At 40.8% G+C, this 17,066-nt stretch overlaps 1 protein-coding gene across 2 annotated transcripts in view; it reads left to right on the top strand.

Moving 5' to 3' along the window:
* Positions 1-15,288, top strand: part of CAH2 (Carbonic anhydrase 2) — a 53,954-nt gene extending 38,666 nt beyond the window's left edge. For both annotated transcript variants that reach the window (XM_067787651.1, XM_067787653.1), the window contains exons 4-6: positions 6,186-6,598; positions 6,669-6,896; positions 10,735-15,288. In XM_067787651.1, the coding sequence (XP_067643752.1) occupies positions 6,186-6,598; positions 6,669-6,896; positions 10,735-11,010 (917 nt within the window). In that variant the 3' untranslated portion in view covers positions 11,011-15,288. The remainder of the gene's footprint in view (positions 1-6,185; positions 6,599-6,668; positions 6,897-10,734) is intronic.
* The last annotated feature ends 1,778 nt before the right edge of the window (positions 15,289-17,066 follow it).

The following is a 17,066-nucleotide window of genomic DNA, read 5'->3' as shown; positions in this document are numbered from 1 at the left end:
CTGCCTCTATCTTTTCATTCGCTGTACAGACACCTTCTGTAGTTACCTTGTGGCCCAAATAATTTACTTCCTTTTTAAACAGCGTACACTTTTTGGGACTTAACTTCAGACCAGCGCCATCTATTCTCTGCAAAACTTCCTCCAAGTTCTTAAGATGTTCATCAAAACTCTTTCCCAATACGATGATGTCGTCCAGGTACACCAAGCATGTTTTCCAATGTAGTCCTTTCAGTACCTGGTCCATGAGTCTCTCAAAAGTAGCTGGTGCATTACAAAGTCCAAAAGGCATCACTTCACATCTTTATCTTCCTCCTTCACCTCAACTTACCAGTAGCCGCTTTTCAAGTCCAGTGTAGAAAACCATTTCGTACCAGAGAGCGAGTCCAGAGTGTCGTCGATTCTTGGCAATGGGTAGCTATCCTTTTTCGTAACGTCATTCAACTTCCGGTAGTCAACGCAAAACCTCATTTTTCCATCCTTCATCTTTACAAGTACTACCGGTGAGCTCCAGGGACTAGCTGATGGTTCGATGACGCCGCTGTCGCTCATTTCTTGTATAATTTGACTCACCACTTCCCGCTTCGCCAGTGGAACACTACGTGGAGCTTGACGTACCGGCCTCGCGTCTCCAGTGTCAATTTGATGTTTCACAACATTGGTGCGGCCTGGTTTGGAACCATCCTGGTCAAATATGTTTGCGTACTTTAGGAGCAGTTGCTTTGCCTTACTGTGATAATCTTCCTCTAGCCCCTCCGTCCATTCCGTGATGTCATTTGAAAGATCAGTGTTACTAGATGAAACGTGTTCCTGGAGCTGTTCACAGTTAATAATTATTTCAGCCTCTTGGCATCTTCCCCAAATAGCTCCTTTAGTCAGTTTGAGTGGTGACTTGAACTCATTGAGTACTCTTCCCGGAATACGTCCATCTTGTTTTGTCATTGCCAGGGTTTTTCCTACAAGTATGTTCAGTGCTGATTTGTTTGCTGCTTCGACAACCCACAATTTGTTTGTCCCACAATCTCCATCAACCTTTGCCCAGATGACTGCTTCGGATTTTGGTGGTATTCGCTGACTCTCTTCCACCAGCACTCGTTTACTGCTGTAGCCTCTCTCGTAGCCGAAATTAAGTGGTACATCCATGTTCTTATATCGCATCGTCTTGCTTTGCATGTCGATCTTGATGCCCTGGTCGATTAAGAAGTCCACTCCAATTATGATTTCATCAACAATCTCTGCCACTATAAAATTGTGTACTACCGTGATGTTCCCAATTGCGACTCCACATGATACTTCTCCTAGAACCATGCTGTCTTCTCCAGTGGCTGTACGCAATCTTGCTCCATGCAATGGTCTTATCTTCTTGTTGACTAAATCCGCTCGAATGATGGAATGAGATGCACCCGTATCTACAGTCAGTAAACGTTCCCTTCCATCCACATGTCCCCCGACAGTAAGATTGTTTGACCTTCTTCCAATTTGTGAGATAGAGATTATGGGGCATTCAATTGAGGGAGCCAGCTGTCGCCCCTTGCGGCTGACTCGCTTTAGTTTAACGATTGAGTGGACTTGGAGATTTGCTCATCTCCTTCAGCTCTGCGTTTACGGCCACCCACAATGTTGGAGCTATTAGGACCGCTGCTGCAATGTCGTGCAATATGACCTGGGTTGCCGCACTTGAAACATTTAATAACTCCGGCTTTTTTCTGTTGTGATCCCTTTAGTGCTTCCAAAATTGTGTCTACCCAATCTGGTCTTTCCACTTCCACACGATGAGCTTTGTATGCTGGTTTACTCAATAGTGAGGCCGTTTCCTGTGTCAATGCATGTGATACCGTTTCAGCAAATGTGAGTTTGGATTTGCGTATGTAGCTCGCTTCGTTTCCACGTCCCGTATGCCATTTATAAAACTCTAAATTTTTACTCTCTCGGTGTATTCCACGGGTGCGTCCGCATTCGCGAGATGAGCCAACCTTTCAACATCCGAGGCAAACTCCTGCAAAGTCTCATTCGCTCTTTGGTGACGGTTTTGCAACTCAATTTGGAATATCTGTTTCCTATGCTCGCTTCCATAACGTCTCTCGACAGCGGCCATCAATGCTTCATAGTTGTTCCGCTCTCCTTCGGGAATCGTCTGTAGGATTTCGGCTGCTGGCCCTTTCAATGCCACGAACAGAGCTGCAACTTTATCTTCAGCATTCCAGCTGTTCGCTGCCGACGTCTTCTCAAATTGGAGCTTAAATACCTGGAATGGAACAGAACCATCAAACGTTGGGGATTTTACCTTCAGAGTAGACATTGAAGTGATTGGACGGTTCAATTGTAACTCCTGAATCCGATCCTTCAAAGCATCTATTTCGGCCTCCATTTTATTTTGTCGCCCACTGAACCCTTCCTGAAACTGCGTTAGTTTCTCTTCCATACGCGATTCTAGTTGTGCAGAGATCTGCGATGATATCTGTGCTGAAATTTGTGTCGACATTTCTGATATACGTGCCTCTTGTGCTTCAATTTTAGATGTTATTTCTGACGACATTTCTGAGATACGTGTCTCCTGTGATTCAATCTTCGCTGTTATATGTGTCTCTTGGGATTCCATCTGTGATGGCGTATACGTTTTCTGTTCTTCCAGTTGTATTGACAGTTGAGATGTTATTTCTGTCTTTTGCGATTCCAGTTGGGATGCCAATTGCGACGACATTGATGCTACTGTCGATGTTTGTGCAGATATTGCAGCCAATATCATGTTCAAGTCTGTGCTGCTAACCGTCTGCGATGTTTCGTTTTTCTCTTCAATTTTCGTTGTCTCCTCGCCATCAAGATGAAAGACATACTCTTCCACATCAATTCCTTCTGCTTCCATTGCCTCTCGTAGCCGTGCCTGAAGTTCAAGTTTAACGCCGCTTGTATTCAATCCACGGCTCTCCAACTCCTTCTTCAGTTGCTGGATCTTCAATTCACTGAACTTTGCCATGTCCTTGTTGTCCTCTGGAATTTATCCAACAATTCCTCTTCTGACACCAATTGTAACGAATTTGCTGCAAATCCTCTTATTTGCAATCCTCTGCTAAGTTCGAATCACTAAACTGTTGAATAAATAACTCCAATATTGAATAATGGAAAAATGGCCTTTATTAAAGTACTTCACAATAACACTTATACTTTGCTACTCGCTGGCTTAATAACCAAACTGACTGATAACTCAAATGAAACTCTACTATTGGCCGCCAGATCGCGTGCTTAATCAAACTGATTGATAGCTCAATTCAAACTGAATTACCGCGCCTCTACATCTGTTGCCTTTTATACCCTTTGGTTTCCTCGTTCGCATTTTTTCCAGAATGTACTAGCATTGTCCATGAGCTCTCAAACTTCTCAGCTATAACTAAAATTGCACAATTTTATACATCTTTTAGGCGCTTCCAGAATCTACTAGTCCAGTAGCTCTCAAACTTCTCAGATATATGCATGTGTTTGCGCATTGACTCTCCGCTGCTCGTATTCGTACATGGTACATATGTGTAGACGCAATTATTTATTCGTTTATGTAGATACATAAAGATTGAATTATTGATGTGAATGTTTGTAGTTTACAGTCTCTCGCGCGCACATAGGCGTATAAGTAAATGCATCTGTGTGTGACATCTCTCTGGGCTGCCTTATATATGTGTATACTTGATTTGATTATTAACGTAAATACTGCTTGGCATGGCCTTAGCATCGCCTTAGTGATGGGATAACTTAGTGATGCTAATATCCGTGACAATATGTTCCTTCTATTAATCTTGAGAATGGCTGAAAATCGTATTTTCTTGTACGAAGCACATGCGCCTAAAAATTTATAAAGCCCGCACTCGCTTCTATCTATTATTAGAGAGTGCTGAGATATAACATCTTTTACAACCAAGTTCATCGGCCAACTCGTGTCTCTTTATCATGGCTCTCTCTCTCTCTTTATGTTCGCTGACCAAATGTAGCTGATTAGTTTACCCGAAGAACCTCCTAGCTATCAATGAAGATTGTCACCATAATGTCTTACCCACTAATGCCTTGCAATGCGGTCTGGTTTGTAAAACGCAGATAGATATCAACGAAGAAGAGACTGTTTCGAAAACTACCGCCTATTCCTCACAGGCCATTTTGAATCGATCTGTGAAAATTTAAATGTTGAAACTCTAATCGAGTTCCCATTTGCAAAACCTACTTTAGTAGATAGGAGAATTATGTAGTTCGCTTCAAGACACCTGTAGTCCGCTTTTTATATAGGAGTCGATATGCACGACTTTTCCAGACTTCCAACTACTGCAGCTTAAATCCATCATATAATCCCCTTTCCTTGAACGAGAGATCTATCGGAGACCAGTTCTAATCGCCTCTTTATGGATACCACAGACAGCTCGTTCAACTTCATCTAGCATGTCATTCATACAGTACAACTTCATCACCATTTGGTACATATAAGCCATTAGTTCCCTCCGCATGCTCTCACTGCTCACAATGTGACAGGTCAGCGCCTTCTGGTATTCACCATCATCGTTCTACTGTAGCGGGAAAAACTTTTGTGAAAGTTAGTTTTTTCGCCAAGCGAGGACTATACTTCTCAATTATCCTGCAGCTTATCACACAGTTTCCGAACTAATGGAGAACTATCTCATTAAGATGCAGTACTAGCTCTAGTTATGTTCCCTCGCAGTGCTCTCCACTGACACTTTTAAGCTTGCGATGCCCCTGCATGGAATTCTCTAGCTTAGGTTGGGAGCCATCTGTCCTATTAAAGAAAAATTCACTTAAGGCATTTTTGTGTTGGCCCGTTGTGTTCCCACATACTCTCAAGGTGAAACTGGCTCCCGTTTTTTGTAGCGAATAACTGCTTGGTAACGATAAAGCTATGAGAAAGGCACAAATTGATCTTGAAAATTTCGTCCGGAGTGTCGATATTTACGCATCGTCCTCGCAAAGGCTGACAACTGAAAGAGTCCATGTCGTCGCTTTTCATACAGCTAACACAGCTGGGGCTGTCCATTGCATAAGGGTGTACCGCATGTACTCCCATTGGAAAGCGCCCTGTTAGCGCTCCAATAACCATGGGAGTATGAGCTTTTGTAAATCTTAATAGCTTCGCGGAGCGCTTGGAGTCTGCACTGACAGACACGTTAAATTCGCCACAGCATGTCCGAGATCAGAGATCAGCCGAACAGTTGCCAGGAATATCTTTATGCCCTGGCACCCAGATAATTTGTATCAATATGTAGTAAGATGCCACCGCAAGTGAGGTCAAGCAGTCTCTCTTAGCCCTCGACTTCACGTCGGCAGTGCTTAACGGTTTGATTGCCGCCTTACTACCAGAGTAAATGTTAAATTCCCTAACAGTTACAGTGACGGATAACATCCTATCAGCCTCCCCTGCCTGAAAGACGCTTCAGTGATCGGGAATACCAAATTTCTAAATGAAACAGAGCTTATAGCAGAATATTGCACCACCAATTCTCCCTGACTAAATTCACCAGAGGCCCGTCTCACCAGACCACAACGCCAATGAATAAAATCAGTTTGCGTATCGTACAGCTGGTATACCGCCCTTGGAAAGAGCCCGCAGTGTTTTCTTATTTCCCCTCGACAGCAGTACAAGGCAGCCGAAGCGTTCCTAGCTTAGTCCTCCATGTTATCAAGAATAATACCAAGGTACATAACTCTGTCAGAAAAATTCGAGAACCTCGTACCCCCGTGTAGTATAAAATGCTCTCAGTTTTCCTAGGGTTATCATCTTATCCATATAAATCAGACCACTTATCACGACATTCATGTAACCCTGTAAAACGTTCCTTGGTGTATTCAGAATTGTCCAACTGACAGTCCCACACTCAAGGTCCTGAAGCAGGTCGTTTATTACTACGGTCCGAAGCAGGAAAGGAAGTACACTCTCTTTAGGAGTGCCTATATTTACTTTTCTTTGAGCCCGCCCCCACATACTCCGCCAAAGTTGATTCGTCTCACAGTATTGATAGGGCCGTTTCAGCGCTGGTAGAACATTGTTGAAGGAGGCCCCTTTTTTGTCAGCGGAAGTTGAAGTCAGTAACTATGATAAAAATGTCTGCCTGAGAACAACGAGTTCACTAATGGTTAGGTCTTTTCTCGTTACTTATTGAAAATATAAATAACTATTGAATACTTTCTATTCCCCTCTACAGGACCCGAACATTGGAGTGAACATTTCAGTATGTGTAGTGGCAAACATCAAAGCCCAATCAACATTGATTTGGTCAACGTGATTAGTCGTACCTATCAAATAATGACATTTAATAATTTTGGTACTAAACCAGTAAGTGGTGAAATGCTTAATAATGGACACACTGTGGTGGTACACTTCGAATACCCTGAAAATCGACCAACCGTAAGTGGTGGACCGCTTGATGGAAAATTCGTTTTTGAGCAATTACATTTTCATTGGGGCGACAATGATACGATCGGTAGTGAGGACCGCATCAATAATGTGTCATTTCCAGCAGAATTGCATATGGTTTTTCGAAATGACAAATATTCAACATTTGCGGAGGCCGCAGCAGAGAGTAATGGCATAACAGTTTTGGCTTATTTTTATAAGGTTAGAGTGACGAATTTCAAGTTTGATTAAAATAAATTTATTTTGTATAACAACAAATTGGTATTCACAGATTGGAGAAAATGATAACGAATCCTATAATGAGTTCACTGAACTTCTAGAAGAAATTGTCACACCAGATACGAAGGCTAAGTTCCAAGAACCGCCCACACTTTTTCAATTAACGGAAATTTCCATTACACAGTATTACACATATACAGGATCGTTGACTACACCACCCTGCAGTGAGGATGTGACTTGGATTGATTTTAAAACGCCGATAACCATATCAGCTAAACAGGTTTGTGTACTACTTAATCGTAATTAGTCGCACTCCATTTTAAATTCATATGGTAAGAAGAAGAGGATAAAAGTGAGAATGAGACCAAAGGGAAAGAAGGATTAAGAAAACGACAAGAGGGGGGACAGCTGTCGAAAAGAGATGGGACTACGGAAAACGAAAAGAAGGGAAAGGAATATGGAGATTAAGAAGATGAGTTGAAAGGTAAAAGAAGTCGAAGAGAGTCCAAAAGGAAGAAATCGAGGTAAAGGGAAAAGGAAGTGGAAGTAAAAAGTAAGGGGAAGGCAGCGGAAAAGGCAAAAAGCAAAAAAAGTTGAGGAATTGGAAAGGGAAAGGAATTTTCAAAGGGAGGAGCAAAAAGAAGTGAAAAATTAGATGCAGTAAAAGAGCTAGAGAAATAAAGAAAGCGATGGATGAATGAAAGGGGAGAGGTTAGGTTGAACTGGCCGGCCCATGATGACTGAATGAGTTCGTAGTATTACCAGATGTTTTCTTAACAACCAAACTGAAAAACCCTATCAAAAACCATGACCTATGCAAAAAAATAACTCCGTCCTCTTGGCAAATACTAGAAGCCTTCTAGGACTTAAGCCACTTGCTGCTTCTAGATCTGCCAGCTGTATAACTCCTAATAGGTGGAGTCTTAGCCTGGCAATCGCAGGGCATGAGCACAAAACGTGCTCGATCGTTTCTTCCTCCAACCCGCACTTCCTACATCTGATATCACTGACCAAGGCTAAATTAAAGGCATGTGACGCCAGAAGGCAGTGTACAGTCAGAATACCCGCCATGAGTCTACAGTCCTCTCTTTTTAATGATATAAGCAACTTTGTTAGTCAGAGGTTATAGCACCTACACATAATCTTCGATACTTTACAGCCCCGCGCTTGGACCCACGCCTTTCCCGCTTGGTCGATCATGTGCACTTCTCTCCTTCACTTAATCTCGCCTAATTAAATTGGGACGTCTACGGAGCAAGCTTTAAGGGATGCGCCCTTTTTACCTAGTTCATCCGATTTTTCAGTCCCATCTATTCCCATATGCTTTGGGACACAATATATGTAGATGTATGCTTTTCCCCGTCCCGATTCTTTCCAGGGAAAGGGGAGGGGAAGACCGAAAAAGAGTAGAGAAAAAAGAGGGTTGAGAAAGCAACAGAATGGCTACATAGAAAAAGCAGAGACAGTTGGAGGGAAACCGGTAGAAGGAAGTATTATGCAATGGTGTAGTATAGTTTGGAGTTATTTTTAACTAGGATGAGCTCCCTTACAACTTTTGGCATGCTAATTTTTCATTTTTAAGTGGCTTTTTCCGGAGCGTGCCGAATAAACTACGGCAAAGGACCATCAACATCGATAAAACTCCCAAAAATCTTAGGGGAATCGGCTTGTCGCTACAAGAAAAAGATAAAGGTTTTGCTGGTCTTCCCTTTGTATCTAAAAAAAATAAGCCAAAATTAGGGTACACATTAACTTTCGTTTTCAGAGATAAAATCGAAGCTTTTGGGAAGGTTGAAGTGCGCTTAGCTCGCCGGTTCATAGCCCGTGTGTTGAGGCCTAATTACGGCCGGGGATAATGTAATTTTACCTATAAAAATCTCCTGATGAAAGTTCAATATTGAATCCGCTTCTGGAGCAGAACTTGTACGTGGACTACATTAAATCCCAAGTCGTGGACGCCCCTCATCTGCGTACCAACATTAAAGGACTTTACCAGTGGAACTTAATCAAACGAACAGTGGTAATGAGTAAAAGTCAGAGATTGAATGAGAGAGAATCTTTTCAAAATAACGGGCAGCATTTAGAATCGTCCAGCACTTAGGAGCTGTAGTCAACCCGACCGAATAGAAAAAGGCCAACCGCTATAAATAATTTTCTGCTAGAAATCCTCGATGTTGCAGCCGGTTTAGCGGAATGAAGGGACAGCGATCGGCCGGAGGCAATTGACCTACTTTATGAGGCGTAAATAACCCAACCAAAGAAACGTGAGGCAGACAACCGGCATCGACATGACATGTTCGTCTAAAGATGGAGAACAAAGCAATGCTAGAAAGCTGCAAGAGGACGGAGAGATTGATATGACCAATGGAGATAACGTTAAGATTACGGCTTTCTCGGAGAGGATGAAAGGGGCGCTGAATTACTCCCTGCCTGTTGCATTAATTGGTCGTAAGAATCCCCTTAGCAATTACCTGCCGAAAGGTGCAGTTTTATAGAAGGTGAGCTCATAGAATGGAGCGGGTCGAACAGGGTAAGCCGTTTCCATCCTTCGGTTGAGCGCGGTGGTACAATGCGGTGAAACTGCAGTGGTGCAACAATATTGCCACCTTGATATGGCTAAAGAAAATTGTTCCATACCTTCAAAGTCAGGGTCGGTTGATTGGTTGCAGTGCTACCCTGCCGAAGAGGCCGGACCCAAATAGCGTTCTAGGCGCCAGTTTGATGCACATTCTGCTGGGACCAATTGCAAAACGTACACTGCGTGTTTACTCAAACCATTTTGTTGAGTGGCTGTCTCCTTACAATCGTCCACCCTACAGCTCCCGCACCTCTTGTTAAAGAGAATTCCCATTCTTCTCCGGAAGATTTGATTGACTGGATAGAGCGCTGGTCCCCACGATACTAAAGGCCAATGTATGAATCTTGAAATCTTTGCTTCTTCTGCAGCGTCATAATCCGAATATACCGACACCGAATGGAAGGTACTACCCGTATCTCAGACTACAGAGAAAGGAGGGAATTCAGGAGCGAAACGAACTATATATGATCCAACACCAAGAAATGTGCTTGCTATCACTCTGAGCTCTGATCATAATATACCAAAATAGAGAGTAATGTGCAGGCGGACAACCTGGCCAGTGAGGCAGCAACGACACGACCCATTCGTCCCGAGCCGTTCCTGCTAGTAGGCCCGCAGGAAATTAAGGGGCATCTATTAGTAGAAGAGAGGGAAAAGAGGGAAGAACACTGGCACAATATGACAGGCCTGATACAATCTAACTTACTGTTAGGGGGTTACAGCACAACTCGATATAGGACATTCATAGGCCTCTCGAAAGATAACATAAGAATCCTAGCAGCTATTCTTACAGGACACTGTAGACTGAATAGCCACATGCAGAAGCTGGGCATAATATCGAACAACACATGCCGATTTTGTGATCGATCAGCGGAGACGGCGGACCATATCCTCCTGGAGTGTGACGCAATCTCTAGACGGTGGGCTAAGTTTATGGGCTCATCGTGGCCAAAGCATTCTCACATTAAATCCCTTAAACCACGTAAACTACTAGGGTTCATCAGAGATGTCGGTTTGGATGAGGTGCTGTGAAGTAGCTGAGAGCACAATAGACCAATGGTTGTAGTGCGATCCTCAATTAATTACCTATCTCTCTACCAAAATATAATTAAAGGATCGTTGATATCAGCTTTAACATACCCCTAAATAAATCAATGAGAGTCAAGACTTTTTGAAACCCTAGAACAACCGGATTGTACCAAATTTCAGGAATTATTGGGCAGGTCATCATAGATGAGTTGGAAACGTGAGAAGATAAGGCTAAGGGATACAAACAAGGAAACATGGGTGAATTTGTAGTTGTGAAGAGCGTCTTTGACTCCGAAACGAAATTTTAAAACGTCCGTCGCGCCTTTTCTTCATGGTGACTCGTTTGCAAACAGACATCGGGAGAGTAGGTTATCGTAGCCACTGGGCAGTGCTTCAATCTTCTAACTAACAATCTTTCATTCGGATTCCCTAGCACCTAGTTTTTTATATAACTTTTTAATAACGTTTTACTCTCTCTCTCTCTCTCTCCCTTCCTATGTTCAATGTTTAGATGGATCGTTTTCGTCATCTCAACACCTATGATAACACACCAATGACTCACAATTTCCGGCCGCTCCAGCCGCTTAACGATCGCACCGTTTTTTCTTCCATTGAACTCACTTGGGAAGAAGATGGCAATGACAATGATATAATAAAAGGTAGAAGTGCCAAACCTTTTGTGGATATTTTATATGGTGGAGCAGTCGTGACAAAAACAATTGATCTGAGTAATATGATCGTAATGTTGTTGTTGAATTTACTAGCAACAACTATTAGCCTAAATTAGAAATTATAGATCATAAATACTATTAGAAAGTACGTCTTTTAGTTTATCGCTTAGTATTATTAATTATTTTTATTTATATGAAATTTACCTATATTTATCAGTACAGTAGGGAACAAAAATTAAGACTTATTATAAATAGTATGCAGAAATATGTTATGCCAAACAAAAAAGAAGTCAGGAAAGTTAAGCGAAATTTCGTCGCTATTTCGAAAGCATGGACGCGTGCTAAATAGGTCCTTATACCCACGGGAGAAAGGGTTACAGCGAGCTCACTCCTAAGAATGGTCCGTGGAACATCGCAACTAAATTTTGAAACGAGTTGGGAATCTTCCTTAATGAAAAAAAACAAGTAAGGAAGGCTAAGTTCAGGTGTAACCGAACATTACATAGTCAGCTGAGAACTTTGGAGACAAAATAAGGGAAAATCACAATTTAGGAAAATGAACCTAGGGTAACCCTGGAATGTGTTTGTATGACATGGGTATCAAATGAAAGGTGTTAAAGAGTATTCTAAAAGGGAGTGGGCCATAGTTCTATAGGTGGACGCCATTTGGGGATATCGCCATAAAGGTGGACCAAGGGTGACTCTAGAATGTGTTTGTACGATATGGGTATCAAATTAAAGGTATTAATGGGGGTTTTAAAAGGAAGTGGCCCTTAGTTGTATATGTGAAGGCGTTTTCGAGATATCGACCAAAATGTGGACCAGGGTGACCAGAACATTTTAATTTATTTATATATTTATATATGTAAAACCACAAACAGTGTTCCTGCCATGATTCCAAGGGTTTTTGATTTCGCCCTGCAGAACTTTTTCATTTTCTTCTACTTAATATGGTAAGTGCCACACCCATTTTACAAAGTTTTTTCCAAAGTTATATTTTGCGTCAAAAAACCAATCCAATCACCATGTTTCATCCCTTTTTCGTATTTGGTATAGAATTATGGCATTTTTTCCATTTTTCGGAATTTTCGATATTGAAAAAGTGGGCGTGGTCATAGTCGGATTTCGCCCATTTTTAATACCAAGATAAAGTATGTTCAGAAAAGTACGTGAACTAAGTTTAGTAAAGATATATCGATTTTTGCTCAAGTTATCGTATTAACGGCCAAGAGGAAGACGGTCGATTGTTTATAAAAACTAGGCGTGGCTTCAACCGATTTCGCCCATTTTCACAGAAAACAGTTATCGTCATAGAAGATATGCCCTTACCAAATTTCACAAGGATTGGTAATTTTTGTTCGACTTATGGCATTAAAAGTATTCTAGACAAACTAAATGAAAAAGAGCGGAACCACGCCCATTTTGAAATTTTCTTTTATTTTTGTGTTTTGTTGCACCATATCATTACTTGAGTTGAATGTTCACATAATTTACTTATATAATGTAAAGCTGTTCACTTTTTTGTTAAAATTTTACTTAAAAAAAATTTTTTTGTTTTAAGTGGACGTGTTCGTCACCCGATTTTGCCAATTTTTATTCAGCACTCATATAGTAATAGAAGTAACGTTCCTGCCAAATTCCATTATTATATCTTCAACGACTGCCAAATTACAGATTGCAAAACTTTTAAATTATCTTCTTTTAAAAGTGGGCGGTGCCACGCCCATTGTCCAACATTTTTTTAATTTTCTATTTTGCGTAATAAGGTCAACCCACCTACCAAGTTTCATCGCGTTTCATAAATAGCGATCTGAGATGAGTGCCCAGGAACTTACATACCAAATTTCATTAAGATACCTCAAAATTTACTCAAGTTATCGTGTTTACGGACGGACGGACATGGCTAAATGAATTTCTTTTTTCCCCCAGATCATTTTGATATATAGAAGTATATCTCTATCTCGAGTAGTTTATGCCGTTACGGATTAGCGTTATGCGAACAAAATTAATATACTCTGTGAGCTCTGCTCAGCTTAGTATAAAAACGATTACCATGGTCCCATCAACGACCGGTCGAGATATAACGGATGCTGAGCTAAGATCTTTAAATCATATAGGGTCTTTACTCCCAGCCTGGGTGTGGCATAACCCAAGCAGCTGCCGGAAAGGGTTTCATTAAACCTTTCTCCTGATTGATTTCCGTTAACATCCGATTCTAAATATTCTGAACCAAAAATGGATATAAATCATTCGAAAGGTCGGAAGCTCTGTTACTTCCCTTCGACAATCTATCGCAACCAAATCGCTTAAACTCTTATTAAACCTTAAACCCTGAAATAAACGCAATGAAAGAAGCCGCCGTCTCTCAAGACGTATGGTCCATAGCAAACTTCGTACAAGAAAAAAGGCAATCAAAACAACTCTGTGGATTCCCGCATGTGGAGGCACTCCTAAAGACTTTGCAGCGGGTAATGTAGTTAAAAGCTACACGGATCTGCTGAAAATCGTTAATTCAACACATGACGTACACACTTCCTTGCCAAATGAGCGTTATTATTTGTGGAATTTGTTCGTAATTTTTGCATTCCCTACTTTTTTATGAAGTTGTCACATTTTTTGGGTTAAGGCACAAATAACCGATATGATTATGACTACTTATGTCAACTTTGCTAAGCCCTTTTAGCTGACTGGTCACCAAGATATTGTAACGAATTTTGAGAAATTCCGCTTATTTAAAACCTTCTGCTAACGTTCGAATCACTAAACTGTTGAATAAATCACTCCCTTTGGGAGTAGCACAATTATACTTCACAATTATACTTCACTTCGCAACTGATAGCGTGCTTAAATCAAACTGATTAGTCATTACTCAGCTTGTGCTGCTTTTAAACTCTCCGTTGCTTTGTTCGCATATTTCGCCAAAGGTCTATACGTTTCACCTTCTAGAATCTTCTGCTTTGTTACCAGCTATATGCGTGTGTATGTGTGAGAACCAACTCCGGCTGATGACTACATGTGGGTGCGTGAGTTATTCTTCGTCGCCTTTTATGTACGCGTGTAAATGGATTAAATTCATATGTTCATGTACACAAGAGTGGCAGCTTTCTTTATTGTTGTTGTGCCTTTATTTACTAACAGCTTAGTGATGTTAAAATTCGCCACGATATTGAGTATGTAGAGAGGAATGATCAGCGATCTCAAGCTTGCTCCTTTTTTCTCTTACTTAAATATTTACGTATGTATGTACCTATCTATTGTATAAGTTTTAGCTTAATTTTAATTAGTGCTAACTAGAATTAATATTTTTGTTACATTCACAAATATTATCTAAGCTGTTTATAGCGTGGTAGCCACATCATAAGAAAACGGCCGAGAAAAATTTCGTTGCATACTTTTCTGCGCATTTTATACCATTGTGGATAAGACAAGTGTGATATCTTCGGCATAGACGTCAAAATTACAAATAGAACCGATCACCTGATTTTTCAAATAATAATCGTGGTCTCATCCTGTATCTCTTTCTATCGCCCGCTGAAGATAGCCGTCCGTACGCGCCGCGATATTGAACATCCTGTCAAAACGCTGCCAAACGTCAAAAAAGTAGCCATCTTCAGCATCCTGTCAGGCAGTTGACGGATAAGATATGATACTTGATATATCCACAATGCTTGACACTAGCCGGGTTTTTTTTACATGTATATACATCTACATTTGCGGTTAAAAAAACGCTTATCATTACTTAGATGTTAGGATACACATCTAGCGGCAATTATTGAAGATTCGCGGCAGTGGTTCAATAACTCGCTACAAAAAGGGGTGGTCCTCGATAGCAGAGACACGCACCGCTGTTGGTAATAGTGTATAACCTATAGCTGAATAGGTTGCGGTGTATCGTGGACACACACACACCTTTCGGTTATAGAAGTGGAGAATAGTGTAAGGATAAAATAGAGAGACACATTTCAGTTGGAACTGAGTATAATGCATACTGAAATTTTCGCGCAACAAACACATAAGTGGAGATAAAGTTATGCACTTAGCAGTTCATATAAATTAAGAGCATATGTATATACATGTAAAAAAAAACACACAGCTGCTGTTTTAGACATTTTTTTGCTATGGAGTTTTGGCATTAGCGAAGGTTGTAATTTGGTGGCAGGGCTCTCTACCTGTGCACCTTTGCTAAAAAAATTTTAAAAAAGAAGTAGCAGAGCGCTAAATTTTTCTTAAATATATCATGAAAAATTTTTTTTGTATAGAATATTTCATTTCTTGCGATATGGATACCGCGCTTACCACCTTAGTTATATGTTCTAATAATAATTTATCTACATAAATATATTAAACGCTGTGTGATTTAATAGAAAATTAATAAAATATTTTTTTCTATATTCTCCGTATGCATTTAAGAATGAAAGTGCTAGTTTTTGTATGGGTACAAGATTAACAGTTGTGACAAGTCAAACGCAACAGAGATCCATCGGGACGCTCGATTATGGTATAACAAAGAAAATTTAATGGAGCCTTATGTGTCAAAACTGGTGAAACTCGTTTGTGTTAAAAACGGGGAGCACCAAGCAATAACGAGTGCTCCTCCACCTGTCTTCTTCAGTTCAGGGGAAGTCTCCCCTTCATCTGCTTTCAATGCTGGTGACGATAGAGATACTTTCCGAGCCGTAGCGTCTTCGTAACTTCGCATAACATGAACCAGCAAGCGAAGTGTTCGGGATTTTATTCGTTGTACTTTGCGCATATCATCAGCTCGTCGTTATACTCCCTTCGACACTCGTCGTCGACATCACGGGTAGGAACATGAATCTTGGGAAGAAATTTTCTTTTTCACACTGCAAGGGTCATTATTCCATTGTCTTGCGATACCGTTCATGTTTCTGATCATACGTCAAGACAAGTATTATGAGGGCCTAATACGGGGATTCAAGGGGTTGTGCAGCGCAATATATAGATAGCTTCTCCAATCCAATTGTCAACCTCACCTTCAAGCGGCGAATCCCGTTTCACTAACCGACGAGGCTCTGGCGACCCCAAGCTCCTCATGGAATTTGGGCTGGGGAGGGAGGGATGGCCTGAAGGTTTAATGTGGCCCGAGATGGTCGGGCCAGCACCTTAATGGTGCTGTGTTACCGGAGCGTACCGGATCTGTATCCGGCAAAGGACTATCACATCGATAACACTCCCAAAGCCTTGGGGAAGTAACCTTATCGCTACAGCAACAACAGGGCCTAATACGTTATTTTCGTTCATCGGCCTTTCATTCAGGGTTCCATCATTAACAGTTAAGGTGTTTTTGTTTTAGCAATATGTAGGTTCCTACTTGTAGATCAATCCACAGTTGGATATAAAGCTCCACCATTAACCCATCAGGGCGAAACGAAGCACTTAGCGGTACACAGACGACCCAGCACCTAAATTGCCCTATATTCTCTTGAACCGAGCAAGATTTTCGTAGCTCTTGTTTTTCTCTATATAGTCAACTACATGTACACTAATCCACAATTTGATCCAATGTTCTATCATTTACGGTTTAATTTCTGTGTGCGATTTATCGGTTGATCAATCAGTGCTGACTACTAACTGATTTTTGTGTATATCTTTTTAACTAAGCAAATTTTAAAAAAAAAATTTTTTGTTACATTATGTAGCTACCTACTTGTAGATTGAAGTACAACTTCACTCAAGGTTCAAACCCACAACGGTTAAGGCGCTAAGTGAATTAATCGGGTTTTCGATAACTACAGCAACTTTGTGTATATCTCTTGAACCATGCAAATTCGCAGTTTTTGTTTTTGCAATATACAGGTAACTACTTCTAGATGAATCCGCCATTTGAATTTAAGTTCCATCATTAACCCTTCAATGCAAAAATTGGAATTGATCGGTACACAAATTACCGAGTACCGAAATTGCTCTATATCCTTTGAACCAAGCAAGATTTTTTCACCTTTTTTTTTGTATTATATAGCCATCTGCTTGTAAATTAATCACCAATGTGATATAAAGTTCCGTAATTAACCCTTGGAGGCAAAAATGAGAACTTTTCGGTACACAAATGACCCAGCTCCTCATTTTCCTTATATCTCTTAAACCAAGCAATATTTTCTAAAATCTTGTTTTGCGTTATATAACCCAGTACTTGCAGTTTAATCCACAATTT

This window comes from Eurosta solidaginis, chromosome 5 (genome assembly GCF_040869045.1).
Source record: "Eurosta solidaginis isolate ZX-2024a chromosome 5, ASM4086904v1, whole genome shotgun sequence".
Lineage (NCBI taxonomy): Eukaryota > Metazoa > Arthropoda > Insecta > Diptera > Tephritidae > Eurosta > Eurosta solidaginis.
This window is presented reverse-complemented; position numbering and strand designations above follow the sequence as displayed.